Source organism: Sminthopsis crassicaudata, chromosome 2 (assembly GCF_048593235.1).
Source record: "Sminthopsis crassicaudata isolate SCR6 chromosome 2, ASM4859323v1, whole genome shotgun sequence".
In the NCBI taxonomy this organism is placed as follows: domain Eukaryota; kingdom Metazoa; phylum Chordata; class Mammalia; order Dasyuromorphia; family Dasyuridae; genus Sminthopsis; species Sminthopsis crassicaudata.
The window spans coordinates 207,077,206-207,101,389 of NC_133618.1; the positions used below are offsets into that span (position 1 = coordinate 207,077,206).

The following is a 24,184-nucleotide window of genomic DNA, read 5'->3' on the forward strand; positions in this document are numbered from 1 at the left end:
TTGTTTCCTTGCATCTTATTTTGCTTTTCTTTTTTTCTTGTGAAGCAAGATAATTATATAAATATGTATACAAATATTGGATTTAATACTTCTACCATGTTTAACATATATTGGACTACTTGGCATCTAGGGGAGGGCAGGGGGAAGGGAGGAAAATTGGAACACAGGGTTTTGCAAGGGCTAATATTGGAGAATTGTCCATGCATATGTTTTGAAAAATAAAAAACTTAAAAAAAAACACACCCAAAATAAATCCCTAAACAAACAAACAAATAACAACAAAAGAATGTGCTGGTCAGCAGTGTTGAATACCTTAAAGACATCAAGAATGATAAGGACTGTGAAAATGCTGTGGCTTTAGCCAAACTGTTCAGAGGGAGATATCCATGCCAGACTGAGCCTCCAAACAGAATTTCCTTTTAAGTGGTAGTTGCATGGTGGATGATGGATAATGTCTTGACTTGCTGTGAATTAGTTTTAAGAGAGGCATTTAAGATGTTCAAGTCCTCAGTCTCATTCTTTCTTCTAGAGTCAAGAAGTCCAGTAGCAAAACAAATGTCAGGATGATGGGGTATGGGTCGAGGATACAGTGGGAGACTTTGGCATCTTAGATTTCTGATCAAGCTCTAAATACTCCATGATACCTGCTTCAGGTACCTCTGTGGCCAATGGAACAAATCTCTTTCATCCTTCTAGTCCAGCAGAGGAAGTTTTCACATGCTGCATGAATGTTTTACATTCATTTGTATTTACATTCATTTACAGGGGTGTGGCTGCTGCAGCTTCTGTGCAGCCACAGGTGAGAGTCTATAAATCAAGTGAACACCTCAGGAGGATGAGCAGCCCTTGGCAAGTCCAGAGATGTTGGTCCTCCCTGAAAACTCCACATACCTCAGTATAGTAGCAGCACAGAGGAACTGTGAGATGAGCAAATCCAGGGACGTCTACATCCCAAATATTCAAATGTGTAATTTGTGCCTGACCTGTAATAAAGCTTCCTGAGCTTGTAATGGGCCAATAAACTGCAGTTGAACACACTGTACCTTGACCCTGACATCGTGATGATATTGGTCCTCTGAGTACAAAGGGCGAACAGCATGGTAAATTAAAGCGAACTGCCGAGGTACTCTGAAAAAGAAAAGGGAGTGTTCATTGCTGATAGCTGCTCATTGTTTGGGGAAAGGCTAAACGTGAATATGATGAGATGTTACTATGTTATAGGAAATGATGAACATGATAAATACAGGTAAAGAAGCAGTCCCTGCTCTCAACTAAAGAAGAAATATTTGAAAACATCTCCTCTTGCTCCTTTGCAAAGGTCATAGTTATTTTACAGAGGAGAAAACAAAGAAACCAAGAAATTAAATGACTTGCTAGGGCCACACAGCTATTAAGTATCCGAGGCTGGGTTTGAACATGTCTTCATGACTTTGGCCCACGCTGTATTGTGCCATCCAGCTTCAAGATTGGACATGGTGATAGCATGCCTCAGCTATTGATAGCCTGCTTCAGTACAGAGAGATGAATCCTGAAGGGTTGGCAACCAGAGGACATATTTGGGGACCACAGAAATTCATGAAGCCTGTCTATGAATGGGTGAAGGCTTGTTATAACAACAATTTTTATACAATGGTTCCAGGTTTACACAGTGATTTCCTCCTACTCATGCTCACAAATCTATTTGCGTATTTAATTCACAGTTTCTCCAGGGCTTGGTGCCAGCCACCTTGGCTGGGTCACCCAGGGAAATCTTCCTGGAAAGTGAGCAGAACTGCTTAGCTCAGGCATTTGGGTAGGAAAACTAGTCCCAAGGTCACTGTCCCCAGACAGATAGCAAAGATTCCAACTCCGTTCAGGCTGCATTGTGCCTTTATGGCCCCTAAATTCCTCATCCTCCAAGCGGTTTTCTAGGGACTCTAGCATCAGGGCACTTTGCCAAAGGGGATCAAGTTGCAGAGTTGTACAAACTACTTCAAGAAGGGAGCAAGCTGGAGTGGACTGATGTTGGGATTACTAGGTGAGTAATTGTCGCCAATTGTAGCGAGCTGTCGTCTCTAGAAGCTGCCGGATCACTCTCTGGGAAGAGATCTGCTGTGTCTTCTACTCAAATCTCTCCAACAGATTTTTTTTTTATCAACCAGGAGAAGTAGTAGCATCAGGCTTATTGTTACGTACCCCTAATAAGCAACCTCGTGATAGTCGCCTAGATTTTGACTCCAATGAACAAAATCCAGGAATATATTGGACAGCAGCTGTGACAGCTGACCGACCTATGCTTACTATTTATATAAACGGAATACCATTTGAAGGATTGGTAGACACGGGTGCAGATCGTACAGTTATTAGAGGTGCCAACTGGCCCAGTCACTGGCCAAAGATTAAAGCAGACACCTATATGTCTGGGATGGGAGGATCAATAGCAGCAGAAGTTAGTGCTAGGCCTTTGAGATGGGTATTTGAAGGAGAAACAGGAGCTTTTACTCCTTTTGTGGTTGAAAAAATCCCCATCAATCTGTGGGGAAGAGACATTTTACAGCAGATAGGATTACAAATAAGCACTTCGGCTTTTTAGGCAGGGCTGCTGTTGAAGGCCTACCTGCACTTTCACTGGTTCCTATTCAGTGGAAGACTGATTCACCAGTGTGGGTAGAACAGTGGCCCTTAAGAAGTGATAAAATTCAGGCCTTATTAGACATAGTGCAAGAACAACTTGACCAAGGACACTTGTGGCCTTCTCTAAGTCCTTGGAATTCCCCAGTATTTGTGGTGAAAAAGAAATCTGGAAAATGGAGGATGATAACTGATCTAAGAAGAGTAAATGAACAGATGGAAACTATGGGAACTCTTCAGACTCAGTAGGAGCTGAATGAATAAGAAGGAGATGTAGTGAAGTTCATAGACAGGATCATTGGATTCTGAATTGGAATGGATCAACAAACATAGTCCAGTTCTTTCATTTGAAGAACTATAATTTAATTTATATTTGAAGAAATTTAAAGTTAGAGGGGTCGGTCACATGTGTGGCCATGTAGCCCAAGTACTAGGTATAGAGGTAGGAAGACCTTATGTCACATCCTGTCTAACATTTATTAGTTGTATGACCTGAGGCACTTGATTTCTGGGTGCCTCAATTTTCTCTCCTGTAAAAAGGTGATAATTATACATGAAGTACCTACTTCAAGGAGTTGTATCCAACAATTTATAAAGCATTTTGTAACTCTTAAAATATTTCCTATAAAGGCAGCTAATATTAAGAGATTTACCACAGCTACATGTTAAAGTGGATAGAGTGCCAGGCCTGAGTTCAAGTCCCTCCTAAAACACTTAATAGTTGGGTTATTGAGCAAGTCACTTAACCCTGTGTGCCTCAATTTCCTCATCTGTAAAATGAGCTGGAGAAGGAAATGGCAAGCCAGTCCAGTATCTTTGCCAAGAAAACTCCAAGGGGGTGGGGGTGGGGGTCATGGAGAGTTAGAGGGACTGAAGAATGAGTGAACTACAGCAAAGCAAGTATCAGAAAGTACACTGAAATCCAGGTCTTCTGAATCCAAATCTATCACTTTCCACTACACTCTGTTGTTGCTTTTCATATTTTATTGATAGCTGCTGAGTTTCCCTGAGGCAGCTAGGTAGCACAGTGGTTGGATTCAGAATGACCTGAGTTCAAATTCTACCCTGATTTTAGTGCAATGTGTGACCCTAGGCAAGGCACTTATTTCCCTCATCTATAAATGAGGACAATAACATTTACCTCCCAGGGTTGATGTGAGGATCAAATGAGAAAATGTTTGTAAAACACTAAGCATGGTATATAGCGCATAGTAGGCACTTAATAAATGCTTGTTTCCTTCCTAAGGGGATTATAAACTCTTAGAAGGCAGTTTAATGATTTGCAGAGTCCTCAACACTTAACAAAGGGTTCAAATAATGTTTGATTAGCTGATCAATTAACATTGATTTTATCTGAGAAGAAGCAAGCTGTAATGGAAAGAATTGGGAGACTCAAAAGTAGATGCCCTGGCTCCTAGAGCCAACACTCTCATAGGAGCCGTAAGGTCCTATCTGTGCCTCCTTTATAGATGTGAGAATAAAATTTACACTACCTGTCTCAGCTGGTGGCTGTGAGAGAGAAGGTCTTTGGCCAGTGTAACAGGTGTGAAACGTGCTGGGATTGGATGTAACGATGCTTAAGGGGAGCATGCACAGATCCCCTTGTGCCACTCCGGCCCCCAGCGAACTCAGGGGGGCATGCAGGTCGATGCTGGATCACTTGCTGAGTCAGAAGAACGGATGAGCCAGGGCACCTTTTGGAACAAGAGGCAGTTTCTGGCTGGGGCCTCTAGGATTCATCTCCCAAGGTGACAAGAGGTGACTCTAATCAGAAATGAGGAAGGAGGAGGTATTTTATCTTCAATGTCATGAGAGTTCTGCCCACTGGAACAGTCTGTATGCACCCACAATTAGGAGAGTTTGCACCTGGATCTTGGCAGCCCGTCTCCCTTCTCTCCTAAGTAGGTGCCTGTGGAGGTCTGCAGTGGCAGGAATGGCCTGATCCCTCTGCATGATGGTGCAGCGTATCCAAAAGCATGGCAATGGCAGCAAAGATTGTGAATATGTTGGAGAGTCAACTGGAAAGGGAACCAGCCCGCTTGGCTGTTTCACCAATACAGGCTAATCCCAGGAGCTAATCAGAAAATGCCACTGAAATGAAATGTTAATCAGCTAATTGGCCACCTTTCAAGCAGTTATGTTTTGTTAAAAAGAGAGAGGGGAAGAGAACAAGCATTCATTAAGTGCCCACTATATGCCGGGTGCTGTGCCAAGCACTTTACAAATATTATTTCATTTTATCCTCACAACAACTTTGGGAGGTAAATGCTATTCTTGTCCCCATTTAACAGCTGAGGAAGATAGGTTAAGGGACTTGCTCAGGTTCATATGTCAGTATTTTGGTCAGAATTTGAACCAAGGTCTTTCCGATTCCAGGCCTGGTACTCTCTCCCCTGCACAACCTAACTGCCTTAAATGCCAGCTTTCCAGATGAGGGTAATTATAGTTATAAGTTAAATTACTGAATGCCTTTTAATTGTTCTATTTTAAAGAAATGAGTACCATGAAGGTACAGTAATATGGACTCATATTAACTTATTGTCTTCTAAAATGATTAAACCTCAGAACAAATGCTGTTTCATCATGTTTTCCTTTTGTTATCCTTGGGAAGTTAATTTTTAAACCCAATCTTTAAATGTTATCCCTGTTATTTCATCTCATTAGCTTTAGTCATAATTCTATCCTGGCTAATCTTTTCAGTCTTGATTCTCTCATGCAGTAGATAGTTACTCTCTCAAATTTATATCATCCCAAAACTTCACAGCATGTCATCCAGACTTTTAACCAAGTTTTTTCTTTAATTAATTAATAGTTTTTATTTACCAGATATATGCATGGGTAATTTTACAACATTGACAATTGCCAAACCTTTTGTTCCAATTTTCCCCTCCCCCCCATGGTAAGTTGACCAATACATGTTAAATATGTTAAAGAATAAGTTAAATACAATATATGTATACATGTCCAAACAGTTGTTTTGCTGTACAAAAAGAATCAGACTTTGAAATAGTGTGCAATTAACCTGTGAAGGAAATCAAAAATGCAGGGACAAAAATAGGGGAATTGGGTTCATAGTCGTCTCCCAGAGTTCTTTCCCTGGGTGTAGTTGGTTCAGTTCATTACTGCTCTGTTGGAACTGATTTGGTTCATCTCATTGTTGAAAATGGCCTCATCTATCTAACCAAGTTTTTTCTAAAAATGTTAAAAAACACAATCCCAGCCCTAATTTTAATTCTAGAGCTCTTTATTGACACTTTTCCCACCTTTGGCCCTTTAGGTTACATTTTGTAACCACACTTTATGCTAATTTCAGATCTATCTGGTTATATATACTACTACCTACCCGAATCTCTCATTTTGTCCATTAAGAGAACTAGAGATACTGTCAAAGACTTTGATGAAAACTAATTAAACTACATCTATGACATTCCCATGACTTACAGATCACGTAACCTTTTCTCAAAAGTGGAAATGAGGTTAGTTTTGTGTAAACTATTTTAATGAAACCCTACAGGTTCTTTGTGCTCATTGCTTCCTTTTCCAGATGTGCAATGACCGTATGCAACCCCCTTTTTAAACTTAAGATAATTTTGTTCTTTTCAATTACTTATAAAGATATCGGTCTTTGTAAGAGTTGGAGCTCCAAATTTTTCTCTCCTCTCTAAGAAAGCAAGCAATCTGATATAGGTTATACAGTTATACATATACAATCATGTTAAATATATTTCTACACTAACCATATTGTAAAAGAAGACACAGAACAAAATGGAAAAAACATGAGAAAGAAAAAAAGCAAAAATAGTATGCTTTGACTTTTATTCAGATTCCATAATTATTTCTTTAGATGTGGTCAGTATTTTCCATCACAAGTCCCTTGGAATTGTCTTGCTCAAAAGAAATAAGTCTACAATCTTTGATCATCACACAATGTTGCTGTTACTGTGTACAATATTTTCCTGGTTCTGCTCATTTCACTCAGCATCAGTTCATTAAGTCTCTCCAGATTTTTCTGAAACCATCCTGCTGGTTGTTTTTTATAGCTCAATAATATTCCATTACATTCATATACCACATGGGAACTCCCCTCAATGTCCAATTCTCTCTCACCATAAGAAGAGCAGCTATAAATATTTTTGTACATATCATTTTCTTTTTTTTAATGATCTCTTTGGTATGCAGACTTAGTAGTGGTATGCTGTATCAAAGGGTAAACATAGTTTTAAAGCCTTTGTTGTTCTCCAGATCATTCCTTTAATAATATGCCTTAGAATTGTGCCAAGATTCAAAATCAATCTCAACAACCTTTAGTTTAGGAACCCTTTTTGTGGGAAAGTTTGGGGGGGGGGAAAGAGAGGAAATCAGGACAATTGCCTTTCTCCATTTCTACCCCATCTCTTCCATAGATTATTGACTGGCTTAGCAATCCCAACTGGACAGAGCCAGAAGATCCAGCAAGGGAGACAGGAGTAGTCAGACAAGTTGAGGAGAACAAGGACAGAGTAGTAACATGGAAACCTAGGGTGAAGGGGACACAGAATGAGAGTAATCAGTGTCAAAAGTTGTATGTAGTCAAGAAGAATGAGGGTTCATAAAAGACCGTTAGAGTTATAATTAAGAGATCTTTGGTAATTCTGGAGTGAGCAATTTGGATGCTGAGATACAGGAAACTAGATTGTAGAGAGTTAAGACATCTGAGAGGAAAGGGAAAAGGTCGATTTTCAGTCCAAAGATCACTCTCCTTGGCAAAGAAAACAAATGAAATCAGATTTGAGTCAGCTTGCCTTTTCTCTATCATTCATAATTATTCCATTTGCACTGAATAATGGGTCCTTTCCTTACTTTGCTCCATCTTGTTTCTCTAGTATATCTTTTAAAAAGACAAAAAAAAAAAAAAAAAAGTTGCACATTTTTTTTTACCCTCAGCTCATTCTGACTTTTAAGACTCTGGACACTATTAGTGTATATAGTATGGGACTATACTATGCTTTTTAACCTGGTTTCTGTTAAACACCTTTCCCCCTATCCCTTCACCTCCTTCGACTTTACTGCCTGTTTCCTGTCCAATTCTGCTTCAAGAATCTGTACACACCTTTCAAAAATCTACGCCAGAATGGATCATGTTAGTGCTATTGTGTGGTACGGAAATGGTGAGGGAACACCATTTAATAAAAAAGCTGGAGAGAGCTCTAGAGAAAAGCAAAGTTTATTGTACATTCTCACGAGAAGGGTGTCCCACTCTTCGAGTAGACTATCGAAGAGAGGAAGCGCCTCCTGTGGGCAGGACAGCACCTTTAATCCCTAACGCAAAACGCCCCCTCCCACCACTGACCCTCATCCTCATTGGCTGAGAGTCTTACATTCTAAACGCGAGATCTATCCATGAAATTGAACTTGACCAATAAGTACATAGTTGCCCATATTTGGATGAAATAGGGAGATGTCATAGGAGGGGAAGGCAATGCCCTTCAGAGTCCTTCAGGCCTACTCGAACTCTGAAGTAGATGAAGCCTTACTCAATTTTCACAACTGTCTTGAAAGATCTCACCTCATCTCATTCACTATCATATTAAAATTAATGGATACAGTCTTCAATTTTGTAATTCACCAGTAAATGACAAAAGGTTACTATAATCTCAGGAAAAATCATTTGAAACCAATTTTAAAAATATTTTTTGCTCAATAGTTTACAGTGAAAGGTTGGACTTGGGCTTAAGTGTTGGTATGTTTTGGGGTTGCTTTTTGTTTTATTTTGTTTATTCTTTGATTTGGGGGGACAAAGTAAATAAGTTAAAATATAAAAATAGGGGCAGCTAGGTGGCGCAGTGGATAGAGCACCAGCCCTGAATTCAGGAGGACCTGAGTTCAAATCTAATCTCAGACACTTAATATTTCCTAGCTGTGTGACCCTGGGCAAGTCACTTAACCCCAGCCTCAAAAATAAATAAATAAATAAATCTAAGTTCATTGATGATTTCCCTGAACATCCACATTAATCTCTGTAAGACAATAGACTCACTCATCGGAAATACTTCACTGTGTATCTTCAGATAATTTTTGAGAATGCCTCATGCTATTTCTTGCTTATATTAAATTATTTTGTTGAATTTTGGGGTCTGACATATCACCTCGTCTTCTTAGGAACCTTTTAAAATTTGTTCTCTCTAGCTCTAGGTAATATGCCAGAATCAATTTATTTTTTCCTGAGGCAATTGGGGTTAAGTGACTTGCCCAGGGTCACACAGCCAGGAAGTGTTAAATGTCCGAAACAGATTCGAACTCAGATCTTCCTGACTTCAGGGCTGGTGTGCCACCTAGCTGCCCCAGTAAGAATCAACTTAGAATAGTAGCTTCCTTACTTGATTCTTTTATCTTCTGAAGAATGAAATTATCCTGAGGTTATCCAAGACCATTAGCTGTTCTACTTTTGGTACACAGAATGTTCTAGCAGATGGCTAGATGGTTAAAGATCTCCATATTATGTCTCCTTGCCACAATTATGATGTGTTTCTTGAATGCCTCATTTATTTTCTGTCCAGGTAACCTGTAGTATACTCCATGACAACATTGCTTCTGTCTCTCCTTCTGATCTTTGCCCAGATGTTCTCTTGAATTTCCTCATGAAAATCTTATCACTACTGTATGCAATGCAGCATTTCCCTTCCTTTTATCTATTTTGTTCCTTTTGAATAGGGGCACATTCTTAGGATGATAAATCTAGAACTGGAACAGACCTGAGATGTCATTTAGTTGTGGCAAAGTCACTTTCTTCATTTGTAAAAGAAAATAATGATAGCACTTAAGTCTATTTTGTTTTGAGCATCAAAGAAGATAAGTGTACAATGCTTAGCACATAGTAAACACTGTATAATTATTAGTTCAATCTTCTGATTTTGCAAATGAGGAAACTGAGACCCAGAAAAATGCAGTTATTTGCCCTTCATTTTCAAAGTCTTGGCAAGTCCTTACATGAAAGGCGCTAGTTCTCCCTGAATACCCCACAAACTCCAAATCACGTAGCTAGTGTCAGAATCAGGATTAAAAACAGGCAGTGTCCTGAATTCATGGTTCTTCCACAACAAAGAGCCTTTAGGATTCAAATTCAGTTCCCACAATGTCATGTTCAGTGCCCCTTCCACTGAACCACTTTGTCTCAGTGTTTGATACCTAGTGTCAGATTTACTCCAGAACATTAGAGTGTTGAGTTAATTTTGCTTATTTATCTATATTTTGTATATTTGTATTTAGGTATATATGAGGTCACAGATTTTCTTCCAAATACTGCCTGTTTTTCTTGGGCTTTTTGTGTATTGATGGGCATTTTTTATTACATTTTTATGTTATAGCTGCTATTTTCTATAAAGAGGGAATTTAAAGACATTTTAACAAAAATATGAGACAACAATGGGTGAGCTTTTACAGACATCTTTCTACATATACATCTGCATAATCATAACCTAATGACTGAGAGATATAAGGAATGCAAGAGCTCATTGTGTTTATTTTTTGTTGATTATGTAAATAAATATTTTTTTAAAAATCTATTGACTCAGTAGAACAAAATACAGCTTTAACGGCTCTTATATAACAAAATGTCTTCTTCCATACATATATTACTACTATCTCATATAAGATAGTAGGATCAATGCAACCAGAGAGGCAACTTTATTTAATGCTTTTTGATTATAAATATCAATAATAGCATAAAACTGGAAGATAGATACTCACCAAGGTTTTCAGTTAAATACTGTGAAAAAGAAAGGCTCAGTAAAAATCCAAACAGAATAGGGATGTCCCATAAGGCAGGGTTTCTTAATTTTTTTGTGTATACTTTTGGCAGTCTGGTGAACAGATCTCTTCTCAGGATAATCTTTTTAAAATGTTCATAATTAAGGAAATGCTAAGTTTTAGTTAAAGGCTAGTGAAAATAAAGGACACCCTGAAACCTGTTCATGGACTTTTTGGAGTTTGGGAGCCCTACCTTAAGAAACACTTATGGGGGGAGGTTCTCTAGAGTTTCCTCCCTGCAACTAAGGACTGATTACATTATTCTGCAGATTACTAAAAGGCCCCCTCAATGAGACTCAGGATTACTCGAAATAGATTACATACTGTTTGTAAATATTTTGTGAAATCCTACACACACACACACACATACACACATACACACCTGGGTGGCCCGATGGATGAACTGCTGAGCATGGAGTCAGGAAGACATACAGAGAGGACAAATTCTGGTCCTAGGCAGAGATGTGAAACTGGCACATTTATGCAGCCCTCCCAGCACCTCTCAGCACCTGTGATGTCAGGTATATAAAAGGAATGTCCAAGAAGTTCCTAGAGAATGGTTCCACATGCCCCAGAGACAGCAGCAGATGGAGGCAGTGATGACTACAGACAAATTACTTTCAACTTTATACCTCAATTTCATCATCTGTATACTTATAGGGTTAGACAAGATGATTTCTTAAGATTCCTTCCAGATCTAAATCAGTATGATTACGAAATTATGCAATTACAATTGTGTATACAATTCTCCTTTTTTGGCAAATACTTATTACCAATAACAGGATAAAAGGAAAATATAGGGAAGGTTGGGTGGAAGGGCATTTAGTTAAGGGGAATTGATATCTCTTGGCTACTCCTATTAACTGGGTGAGCATGCTTTTTATGAAGCTCAGATCCACAGCAGTTCTGCTACCTCCTATTCTACAGATGGTTTTAAAAACTCTGCTCCAGGGAAGGAAAGAGAATTTCTGTGGCAGATTTTGTTTGGATTAGGTCCAGAAAAATGATTCCAAGTCCAAAATTACTGAATCTGGACTCTTATAATTTCTCCCATCTCAGAGTCTCTGGAGGCTTGTACTGAGCAATGAATTAGTGTTAGGAATTCTGAAAGTCTTCCTTTCACTTTCAGCATCTGAAGTGATTTACATTTCTTTAATAGCTCTTACCAAGTGTTCAGAAAGGTTTCTACTGTGGTTGTTTCTGCCAATCCTATATATGCTACCACAGGGAAAAAAAAATGTGTCTGAAGAGGAAATAATTTTACAATTCTTCCTTGGGGAATGATTAGATACAACACATTTTTGATTGCAGAATGTACAGTAAGCTTCTAGGAAGATCTGATCCAATCTCTTCCTTTCTTCATCTAATAAGTGAATAAACTGAGGCAAAAAGAGGGTAATTGACTTGTCCAAGTCAATAAATGGCAAAGGCAGAACTGGAATTCATTAACTCCTGACTCCTAATACAAGGTTCTTTTCCTTTGCATGAAAAGCTTTTGGGTAAATGAGTGTTGTTTAGTCAATGTCCCATTCCTCATGACCCCAGTTGGAGTTCTCTTAACAAAGATCCCAGAGTAGTTTGCCATTTCCTTCTCCAGCTTATTTTACAGATGAAGAAACTGAGCCAAAAGGGCTAATGACTTGCCCAGGATGACACAGCTAGTAAGTGTCTGAGGCCAAATTTGAACTCACAATGAGCTTTGCTGAGTCCAGGCCAGGTACTATTCCCTGTGTCACCTATAGCTGCCCCAGATGAATATTTCTAGGTGTTAAAAGAAGAGCTCACAAGTATCCTTACTTTGAAGAGTCCTGGGCAGAGTTGGGAGATCTGGCTTCAAATTTATACTTTACTTTATAACCTTAATCTTGTCACTTTTCCTTTCAATTCTGGAAGCATTTAGTAATTGCCTATTTTACCAGAGCTAGCCGCCAGCTGTAACACCAGCAGCTCTGGATCCAAAAATAAAAACAAAATAATCCTTGACCTCAGGGTGCACACCTTCTGGAAACAACATAAAGTCAGATCAGGAATTGTTTGACTGTAAATATAGGGGCCACCAGATAAATCCCAGCTAATTTAATCAAGAAGAAACTTGTTCAGTCATTCCCCATTTGATAGATGGTCAAAGGATATGAACAATTTTCAGATGATGAAATTAAAACCACCTATACTCATATAAAAAAAGCTCTAAATCACTATTGATCAGAGAAAAGCAAATTAAAGCAACTCTGAAATACCACCTCACACCTGTCAGATTGGCTAAAATGACAGAAAAAGATAATGATAAATATTGGCGGGGATGTGGGAAAACTGGGACATTAATGCATTCTTGGTAGAGTTGTGAAATGATCCAGCCATTCTGGAGAGCAATTTGTAACTTCGCCCAAAGGGCTATAAAACTGTGCATGCCCTTTGACTCAGCAGGGCCATTACTGAGTCTACATCCCAAGGAAATCATGAAGATGGGAAAAGGACCCATATGTGCAAAAATGTTTGTAGCAGCTTTTTGTCGTGGCAAAGAGTTGGAAAATGAGTGGATGCCCATCAATTGGGAAATGGCTGATAAGTTATGGTATATGAAAGTAATGAAATATTATTCTATTAAAAATGATGAACAAGTTGATTTTTAAAAGGCCTGGAAAGATTTACATGAACTGATGCTTAGTGAAACGAGCAGAACTAGGAATATATTGTACATAGCAACAGCAAGATTGCGTGATGATCAATTATGAAAGGCATGACTCTTTCCAGCTGGTCAGTGATCTAAGGCATTGGACCTGCATCTTTGACTCTGCCCCGTGATCCCCATAATCTTGGACTATTCATTTCCCCTCTCTCAGAGCCTCAGTTTCTTCCTCTCTAACATGTTCTAAATCTGTGTGCTCTTCATACTGTTAAACTTTGCATAGAAATGCCATCGGCATTTTGCCAAAGAGAATTATGGAGACTGAATGGAAATCAACACAGGCCATGTTCATTTTGTTTTTGTTTTTTTCTCTCTTGTGGTTTTTTTTTCCCCCTTTGTTCTGATTTCCCCCCCACATGATTCGAAAAGAAATGTGTATTTTAAAAGCTATTATATATGTACAACTAGGAAAAAATGCAATCTTTTTTTTTTTTTTTTTAAAGAAACTTGGTTTCACATTAGAAAGGGATCAGATAGAGAGAGATCAGAGAGAAAAGCTGAAAGAACAGGAGAATTTGGTTGTGAAGGAGCATCAGCTTGGAGAGATGCTCCTCCCAGTGATCATTCCTATGGGAACCTATAGAAGGGAGGTCAGACAATAAACATTTATAAAGCGCTTACAATAAACCAGGAGCAAAAACAAGATATGAAACCACATAAAAACAGACAGTCCAGACTTGAAGGCGTTTACAAGCTAATGGGGAAAGACTACACACAAAAGGAAGCTGAAAAGTCAGTGGGGTTAGGTGCTTAGCTTGGAGGCGTGAGAGGGAGTGCCAGAGAAATGAAGAAGCAGCTCAGCTCAAAGGAAATGGGGCTGCGGGAGACCCTCTCTAAATAAAAGTCCAAGGCCCTGCCTTTTAGTCAAAGGGCCCAATCAGAAAGGGAAAGGATCCTGAAGAAATGTGAGGTATAACTAGAGTGGGGGTGAGGTTAGATGTTGCGAGAGGTAAAGTAACTGGGAATCCAACCAGTTTTCTTTATGGATATAGATAAGACCCCTAATGACGGCAAGTATTGGAGTTTCTGGGAAAGGTGGAGTCTTTCTTTGAGAAATAGGGGAGAATCACCTGGGGGCCTGGTGGATGAAAGGAACAGGCATCTGTGTTGGGTTGCGTAGATAAATGAAAGTGAACTTCACGGAGGAAGTCTGGGAGCTAGCAGCTCACGTTATTCGGGAGGGCTGAGAGAAAGAGCAATGAAAACGAGACAAAGGCCAAGGATAAAGTATTTTTCTGGTGAGAGCCAGCGAGAACACAAATTTGGAAAGAGGGAGCTCTCCAAGAAGTGTTTGTTAGCAATGGAAGATGAAGGTAAAAGAGGACAAACTGCAGCGGAATAGGGCTAATCTGGAAAAGTATGGAGAGAGGTAGTATATGAAATGTCCATCTAAAAATGATGTAATTAAACAATCTAATTCCTTCTATGAATGAATGAATGAAAAAAGGAACTATTAAGTCTTAATAGGCGCAGATCTTCCTCCTAAGTGCAGGAATACTAAACCAAAAGCAAGCTACGTAGTTCTTCCTTTTATGGAATTTACATTAGAATGGGAGAGAAATAAATAGGGGGAAGGAGAGCCCGCAGGTACCTTTTGGTTTGCAAAGTTAAGGGAGACTGGGCGGGGTTTCTTTGGGCCACACCTTTTCCATTGTAGCTGCAGAGCTAATTTAATTTTAACTTATGCATCAGTGAGAGTGAAAAAAAGAGGAAGTTGCCTTTGTCCTTGGGGCCAAAAGAGTAGTCCCACAAGCAGGCTAGGACTGAAGGAAGAACCATTTCTTTGGAAGGGGGTGATCAAAGTATAAAGAGCACACAAATTTAGAACATATTAGGCTCTGAGAGAGGGAAATGAGGATCCAAGATCATGGGGATCATCCGGGCAGTCAGAGATGCAGAGCTGCCTCCGACACAGGGCTTTTCCCTCTGCAAACCCCCTCCATTCTTCCAATGCCTTCCTTCTCTCTCTAGCAAGTAACTTCCCAGACGCTTGCTCATGCGCTCCAGCACGAGACGGTGAGCTCCCGGAGGGCAGGGACGCTTTTGTCTATTTGTATGTATCTCCGGAGAGAGCAGCCCACATCTCGCTCCTCAGCAGGCGCTTAATAAATATTCATGAGCTGACTGCACCGCAAATGCAACTGATAATCAGCTAGTTTGTGAAAGTTCTGCGAGGCACAGCTGTGCAGGATTAATTTCACTTCCGGACAAAGAATGTAGGTTAACGATCTATTTTTATACTGTGTATCCAAAAATACCCCACATTGGCTGTCTACACAACTCAAATGGAACCCCGTGCCAGAAAGGAGGGTAAAGGCCGAGGCGGCTCCTTTAAAATACTGCGCCGCCCCGCCTCCACCCCTCCGCCCGGCGCACCGCAGGGACATCCCCGCCCGCCGCCGCCGCCGCCCAGGCAGCCGCCGCCGCCACCGCCGCCGAGACCTTTCCCCTACTTTCCACCCGGCGATTCAGTTCTCCCGCCCTCCCCCCAACTCCCTTAGGTTCCCCCCTGCAAGCCCCGCCCACTCTCCTCGGTTCAGTTCTCCCGCCTCTCGTTTTTCCAGGACTCTCCCTCCCAGCCCCGCCCTCTCCTCCCTACTCGATACAAACACGTGCCCGTGCCCCGCCCTCTTGATCACGCCTGGACCAGGCTCCGATCACGCGTCGTCCCGCCGCCTTCATTGGTCAGACGGCTAAGAGATCACATGTGATTGGTCCAGGCTCTCCCCCTCAGCCTCCGCGGCGGGGCGCGCCGTATTTTGGTTCGCCTCTGAGCCCCGCCCTCCCTCCCGGGCCTCTTCGCGCCCTCCTCCTTCCCCTCCCCTGCCTTACCCCTGCTCCTCCCCTCCCTGCACGTCGAGGGCCGTGGCCTGGGCGGAGCGGCGAACGCGGGCTGGCGGGCGGGCTGGCGGAGGCGCGCGCGCCCAGCCCGGGGATCTGCGCCGGCTGCTCTCCCCGAAGTCTGGGCTAGCTTTCGGAGAGCCGCTACCTTCTTCACACATGTGCCGCAGCAGCCGGGCAGAAGGTTCTCGGATCGCGCGGGCTTCGCTGCTTCCCGACTTCCCTCGCCATGCACACCACCGGCACGGCCAGCCACGGAGATGCGTCTGCGGTGAGTTTCCAGGCTGGGTTGGGTGTTAAGTTGGGTGGTGGGGTGTGGGGCCCTTTGATTTTCCTGCCCTGGGGGGCAGGATCGTCCTCTCGCTCCCGCTTCCCATCCTGGGGGCCGGGGCACCTCGGGCGCGCTGGAGCCGGAGGGCGGGAGGGCCGGTGCCTGGCTTTGGAGGGGGCTGTGCGCGTGCAGCTGCTTTCATTCGCTCCCGCCGCTCACACCCCCTTTTCGCCTGGGAGTGGGTGTGTGTGTGGGGGCGGGGGAGAGAGCTCCAGGCTTGCAGTGAGGGTGCCGAGGGAGTGAGATCCGCTGCCACCCTAGTCCCGTTAGGTGCCCGGGGCGGGGCGGCGTGGCGCGCGGGCCGTCTCCGTGCAGCCTCTGGAGGCGCCAGGGGGGCCTTTGGAGGGACTCGGGTGTGCTTAACTCGTCTGGGGTCGCGCCCTGCCGGTTTTCGGGATTGGAGGTGGGGGAGCATTCCGAGCTTCCGGTCCGCACTGGCGGGGGGCGGTCCTGCCCGCCCGACTCAGTCTCCCTTTCTTCCCCCCTCCCTGCCTCCGCCCCTCCCCCTGAGTCGCTGGGTCTGTCTACGGGGGCCCTGCTTATCCCATGACGTCACCGTGCCCTTGTAGGGAGTGGGTAGTGGTTGGGGCGGGGCAGGGGAGGTGGGGCTCTCGGGGCCCCTCCTCCCAGTCTGATTGCTACCTTCTCACTATAGGGGCTTTGGAAGGGAGTTGAGGGGGAGGGGTACATGAGGAGTGGGGGAATTAGGTTTTTAGGTGGAAAAGCCGCGTGGGACTTGAAGAGCTTAGAAAAAAAGAAGCATCACTTTCTTTTCTTGAATTTCTCCTTTTGCCCAGGAGGGTCTAAGACACCCCCCCCACACTACGCCCATCCCACCCCCCAAAAAATCTAGCTCAAAGGTCCGTCCCCTAAAGTTCACGTACTTGGTTTTGGCTTTGTTTTTTTTAGTATTCTGATAATTATTTTCCAGTAGGATTTGTTTTCTTTTGTCATCCTGGGTGTGTTTTAAGCATTGTAAAAACGCCTTAAGAGTCCTTGGGCATTACCCATGACACAAAGAAATTAAGATGGGGTAGGTGGAAGGGAAACGACTGAAACCTTCCCCCTATTCTTCCGAAGAGAACCTTGCGGCCCTGAGACTCAGTGAATTGCCTAAGGTCATGCGCTTAGTTTTTGGAAATGCATAGACTTGGGTTCTTAGAATCACAATCTTGGAGGGGGAAGGAATTTACGAGATCTGAGATTTTGAGCTGAAAAGGATCTTAGAGGTCAACTAGTCCAACCTCCTTATTTTATAGCTGAGGAAAGAAGCCCAGGGAGGACTTGCTGAAGAAAACTTGACAACAAGTAAAACTGGGAAATAAAACCAGGTTCTTACTACGGATCCATCTCTCTTTTCAATATACTGCTTCTGTTTAAGCATCTACTTATTTAGCAAAACAGTTCAGTACGGATTTCTGCTACAGAGAGGTCTCCCCCCCCATGGTCTCCTTTAGCAGTCTGGTGGACTCTGGGGACCCCTTTTCAGAGCAATGATAGTTTGTTTTCGTTTAGAATTAAAGAAAACGTCAAGTTTTGATTAGAGATTAGTGAAAATCAAGGTTTAATTTTTTTCCCCTTAGATTTCTGGATCTAAATCTACCCACAAATCCCAAGGACTCCTAGTTTACCTAGTTACCGGTCTTTTTTGTTTGTTTTGTCTGTCTTTCTTTCTTTCTTTTTTTTTTTTTTGCAGAGGCCACTGGGGTTAAGTGACTTGTTCAGGGTCACACAGCCAGGAAGTGTTAAGTGTCTGAGAGCAGATTTGAACTCGGGTCCTCCTGACTTCGAGGCTGGTGCTCTATCCACTGCTCCACCTAGCTGCTCCCTTAACCTTTTTTGTGGCAGCATTTAGCCACAATTCCTGTCTTAGAGAAGTAATCATCCAGCCTTTGATTCAAATTCCACAAATAGAGGAGAGAGGAGGAAATCCATTGCCTTTCCAAGAAGCCATTCCTGTTTTTGGACAGTTCTCATTGTTAATAAGTTATTCCTTATTCAAAATCTGCCTCAACGGCTTCTGTCCCTTGCTTCTAGTTTTGCTATTTGCAACTATAGAATCTCAGAGTTGGAAAAAAGATCTCACGGTCTCCTCAGTGCTGTGTACTGGATGAGGACCTTAGGTCCAGGATTCTTAATATGAGTAAAAGCTACCTGTGGGCAGCTACTGATTTTTGTTTGAAGTCCACGGTGCCTTAGATGGATAAGATACTTAATAAATGATTTTGGCTTGAGTAGTTGTCTTCCACCAAATGAAGGCCAGATTCCTTAGTCTCCTTTCAAAATTCTGAAGTTTGATTCCCACCTCTTCTAGGCTGTATGTAGCTAAACTGATAGCCAGAGATAGTAAGAAAATAGATTCAGAAAACTATTTATATACCATAAGGTGTTGCTAGAAAATCTGGCATTTCATCCTACTCCAGTTTCCCCTCCAACTGATTTCCCCAAAGGACTGTTTGTTTCCTTAGGAAGATCCTTTTTTTTTTTTTTTTTTTTTTTTAAATTAATTTTATAATTATAACTTTTTTTGGACAGTACATATGCATAGGTAATTTTTTACATTATCCCTTGTACTCCCTTCTGTTCCGAATTTTCCCCTCCCTCTCTCTACCCCCTCCCCCAGATGGCAGGCATTCCCATACTCTATGGGTAAGCAACATATTAGTAGAGTATTGAACTTGAACTTAGAAGAAACCTGGGCTTAAATCCTGCCCCTACCACTTAGTTACAAGGTGATTGTGGGTTACTTAAAACTCTTTTCCCCATCTTTAATTTTCCTCTTTATAAAATGGGTCTAATGCCTACTTCATGCTCACAGGGTTGTTATCAGGGTTATATTTGATAGTGTAGTAGAAAGAGTGAGGAATTTGAAGTCCAAAGAACCCAGGTTCAAATCCCACCTTTGCCACTTACTACTAGTATATAGATTTAGGCAAGTGGAAACTTCTCTGGGCCTTAATTTCTTCATCAATAAAATGAAGGGAGGTTGAATTACATGGCTTCTATAGTTCTTTCTAGCTTTAAATCTTAACACCCTATTGTATATATAATCTATATCCAGTTGCTTGCCCTTGTGAGGAGAAAGGGAAACAAATTTGGAATTCAGTCATTCAAAAAAGGAATGTTGAAAATTGTCTTGATATATAATTGGAAAAAAATAAAATACTGTTAATTAAAAAGAAAAACCCTAATAAAAAGCAACTTCCATATTAATTGGTATTGTTGTATATGGTGGGTATTTTACCACCAGATATTTCTTGGGTGCCTGTTATATCCAATAGAATTCATTCTGCTTCATTAGGGTTTCAGGGAGGTCTAAGACTTGATTCTGCTCTTGAGTTTATAATTTGATAACCAGAAAAAAATGTCCCCTGATACTGTTACTTTAGTCTCAGGGTACAGTTTTTTGTTTTGTTTTGTTTTTAACCTAAAAGTATTGCTAAAAGCAGGTTTTTCCTAATGCTCTATGGGTCAGGACTCTTCTTAAGCTCCTTGGAAGGAGGCTTGCTTTGACTAGACATGTGCCAGTTAGTACTGGTGCCCACTGGTTAAGATGATGAGTTTGTTGGAATTCATATTAGTAGGAGGTTAGCTTAATCTTCTACACTGAAGGTAATTGTTCTAGTTGATTCTCTGGCTTTTACTTCTGTGGTTGAAGTTTTAATCATTTATTCTGAAAAACATGTATTTAAAAAAAAAAAAAAAACTTTGCTAGATGTCAGTGTTTTTTCATAGAAGAATGTTTTTTTAAGTATTTTTTTCTAGAAATGGAACTTAGAGATCATGTAGTTAATTGCCCCATACTCCTATTTTTCAAGAGAGGAAACAGAACAGTAGATAGCAAAGCTGAAATTTAAATCTAGCACATTTTTCCTTCTATTCCACCATAATGCTTCCCAAAGTTATTTAACTGAAAAAAAAAAAAAAAAAACCCAACTAAATTGATTGTGATTTATTTATCTTCAGGCTGACATCATGGACATATGTGAATCTATCCTGGAAAGGAAGCGACATGACAGTGAGAGGTCTACATGTAGTGTCTTGGAGCAGACAGACATGGAAGCTGTTGAAGCTCTTGTTTGCATGAGCTCCTGGGGTCAAAGATCCCAGAAAAGTGACCTCTTAAAGATAAGACCACTTACTCCAGTCTCTGATTCAGGAGACTTTACTGCCCTGCATGGTGAGGCTGCTGTATCCGAGTTACCAAAGGACTTCCATTCTCTTTCTACTCTGGTAAGAAAAGGAGGGTTTAAGTGGGCATGAGGATGGGAGTGAGGAGTGCTCTTGAAATGGTCATATATGTATAATTTCGGCCACTATCTATTAGATTTTATTGTTGGAGTTCAGTTCTTCCAGTATTTACTCTGAGAACTTCCACCTGATCTAGATTGCATCTCCTTTACAATTTGGTTGAAGGTGGTGGCCTTGATAACGAGCCCTTCTTATCTTAGGTGGACTGATCTTCAAAAGGAGATATCTATCAGGCTCTCTGAGCCCAGGGTCGATCTCATACACCACAGTGAAGCATTAGAACAGTACATTAGTGGATGATGTCTCCTTTTAGTTTGGTTTTTATTATCGAAGTATTTGTCTTGAGTAGCTTCAGTGAGTTTCTGTGAAAAGCATTATTTGGTCTTCCTGCAGATATTGAATTAAAATGTTATTTTTCTATGTGATATGTCTTTCCTCTTACATATCACAATTGGTCCTCAAGTTTAAATGGTCAGGCAACAAAATCTGCCTGTTGACACGAGTCTCTCCAAGGTCAGTGGTATCCCAGCAACTCAGGTGAGGAAAATAAACTGAAATAGTAGTGTGCTCTTTAGTATTTTAGCTGATGCTAAAATCATATCCTTGCAGCATCCTGCAGATGAAATTGTCCATGTGCTTCTGATTGATTTCCCTTTATTTTTGTCATTTCAGCCAGATTAAAAAGGACCCCAGGAAAATTGTGAACTGTTATCTTTAAGGCATCCACTGGCACAGGTGTTCATCTTAGATGCCTCACCTCCTAGCCATGACTCCACTCTCTAGATTGCTTTCTCTTATCCAACGCCTCCATTGAAACTTCCTTGTCCTAAATTTAATCATTCCAGGGATGTCCCTTCTGTACTTTCTGAAATAACTATCAAATAGCTTGGTTGCTCAACTTGTGCTTGTGAGAAGGGGCTAAAGAAGGATTAGGGTTATCCTTTTCTTTCTACATAATGTGCATTTTAACTGGGACTTTCTGGATATAATACTTTTTTTTTTTTAACTCTATTATTGATTATAATGGTGGGGATTTAATTTAAACATTTTCTAAAATGTACAGCTCTCCATAAGTGGAATAAGTTGTGTAAGGAGATTGTGGATTCCCCTCAATGAAAATCTCTAAATAACAGTCAATGGTGTATGTTGCTGAAGGGATTCTCATTAATATATAGGTAGGACTAGGTGACAAAAATAAATACATCTATAGAATAAAAAATTTTAAAATGTTTCCTGGGCTTTGTTTTCTAGACGGTTATTTTCTCCTTCATCTAGCTCTACCTGAAGATATATTTGTTAGTAAATTTTATGAAATACTAAAGGAGAAATTCAGCAGCTCCAGGTGGCCTCCAGAAGTGAGATTGGCCTTAAGTCCTTGAAGGAGAGAAATGCTGAAAGATTCAGCAGAGCCAGAAGCATGGTAGTTGATGTCTCAAGTAGTTGCTAGGATAAAAACTATGATAATACTGAAGAGTGTTTTAGAGACCTTTAAACTTGCACAGAGTGCAGAATAACAGGGAATTGATAAAATCAGGGAATGGAAAAGTGACACCGGATGACCCATTTTTCTGGAGAATTTAGTACCTCTGGTATAATCATGCATGTCTCAGAATATTGATGAATTGAGGCTGCAATTGAATTCAGTTTTTAAAGAATTTAAATGTAACAGATGTTATTAATTATAAATCCGATTGAAAAAATTACATTGATTCACTGTGTATATCTGAATTTCCATGATCTAACTAAGAAAAGGGAACTGGTATTTCCTGTACTTATTTAAATCTGTTAAACTGGGAAGAGAGAATGGATGCTAAGTGGAAGACATTTGGAGAAGGAAGGGGCTTTTGTAACAGTTCTTCCCATCCATGCTACTGTAAGATTGTGAGGGGATTTATGCATTGAGACTTCTTTTTCCCGAAATTTGTCAACTCTTTCTGATTTCTTATACTATATGCTTTGTAGAATATTTAAATTGTTTTGTTGACCTTTTAAATATATAGGGGAATATTCTAAATGTATACCCTTTAAAATGGACCCTAAATCATTACGATAGCCTTTTCATACTTTTGCCTTATCTGTTTCTTTTCTTTATAGTGCATGACTCCCCCTCACAGTCCGGATCTTCTTGAACCATCTGCTTCATTGCTTCTTCCCTCCCACGTCACTGCTTCCCAAACTAAGGCAGGCCCAGCCAACACATCGATCTATTCAACTCCTTCTGCAAACTCGGCCTCTGTTTTGGTAGCCAAATTGTCAAGAATGAAGATGGAGTTAGGGCTGCCCAGTCAGAAGGCAGAGGTGCCGGAGCCAGCTTCTCTTCAGCCCTACAAAGCCATGGTAACCAGTGTGATCCGGCACACTGGAGACAGTCCTGCTTCCTCTCACATTCCTGCATCCCAAGGAGAAGTAGAAGGCATTTCAGGCAACAGAAATTCCATAGGCCTGAAGGAAACTCACCACTCAGGAATTTCAGAAGCTTTTCAGGCCTTGCACCTCGAAAGTGGTTTAAACCATGTGAATTTAATCCCCTGTCCTCCTCGTTTACAAAATTCTGGTTCTTCTCTTCCTGATAAAGGATTACAGGGGGTGTGGCCCATTGCAACACAGACCTGCACACCAAAGAATTGTGATAGTGATGCCCCAAGGAAAGCTGCCTCTTATATTTCTGTTCCTGTTCCTGTTCATCCTCCCTCTGTCCTCTGCCAAATGATCCCTATGACTGGTCAAAGTGGTGGAATGGTTTCAGCTTTCTTGAAGCCCCCTTCCCAGACAAACCCAGCACCCATCAAGCCCATTTTACCCCAAACTGCTCCAGTTTCTCAGCCTGTCCTCATGGGAACATCTGTGCCTCAAGGAGCTGTTATGTTGGTCTTTCCCCAGGCTGCTCTCCCACAGCCGGCATCTTGCCAACCAAATGTCATGACTCTAGGAAATACCAAGTTACTCCCTCTTGCCCCTGCACCAGTTTTCATTACACCTAGTCAAAATTGTGTCCCTTCAATAGATTTTTCCCGAAGAAGAAACTATGTGTGTAACTTTCCAGGATGCCGAAAAACATACTTCAAAAGTTCCCACCTCAAGGCCCATCTTCGTACTCACACTGGTGAGTATGTGTTTTAAAAAGTTCACTGCTATCTAAATTTCAGGCCAAATGGTTAGGAAATTGCTCTGACTTTATTTTAATGGGAAAATGTGAACATATAGGGAAATGCTACATAACTTGTGTCTGACTTGTATGTCTTGTTTTTCCACTGACAATGGGAATATATGATACTGAAGCAGTAGGGCATTCTGATTTAATTTTGTTAACCATTAGTGGCTGGTGAAAGCATAGAGTATAGAACTGGAGTTCTTAACTTGGAATCTATAGATCCCTAAGAGAACCATGGAAAGATTTCTAGGATTCCATGAATTTGGTTAGGAAAAAATTAAATTTTCATTTTTACTAAACTCCAACCGAAACATTTAGCATTTTGTTCAATTATTTTAAAACATTATTTTGTAACCAGGTCCATTTGGCTTCACCAATTAGCCAAAGGGGGGGGCTCTGATACAAAAATTGTTAGAAACTAAAAGTATGGATTAGACTGAATGATGCCTGAAGTTCCTTCCAAATCATTTTTATTAATGTTCCTAGGAGTTAGCAATTTTTAAAATTGTACCAAACACCATTATTATTA

The 24,184-nt window shown here is 41.1% G+C and overlaps 1 protein-coding gene across 3 annotated transcripts in view; it reads left to right on the top strand.

Annotated features, from left to right (window-relative positions):
• The window catches only part of KLF11 (KLF transcription factor 11), a 42,429-nt gene that overhangs the window by 12,554 nt on the left and 5,691 nt on the right, over window positions 1-24,184 (top strand). For 2 of the 3 annotated variants that reach the window (XM_074288122.1, XM_074288121.1), the window contains exons 2-3: window positions 20,220-20,486; window positions 22,599-23,607. In XM_074288122.1, coding sequence (XP_074144223.1) covers window positions 20,229-20,486; window positions 22,599-23,607 — 1,267 coding nt within the window. In that variant the 5' untranslated portion in view covers window positions 20,220-20,228. Of the gene's footprint in view, window positions 1-15,951; window positions 16,194-20,219; window positions 20,487-22,598; window positions 23,608-24,184 lie in introns of those variants that run through there. The other variant, XM_074288120.1, reaches the window with a different exon arrangement.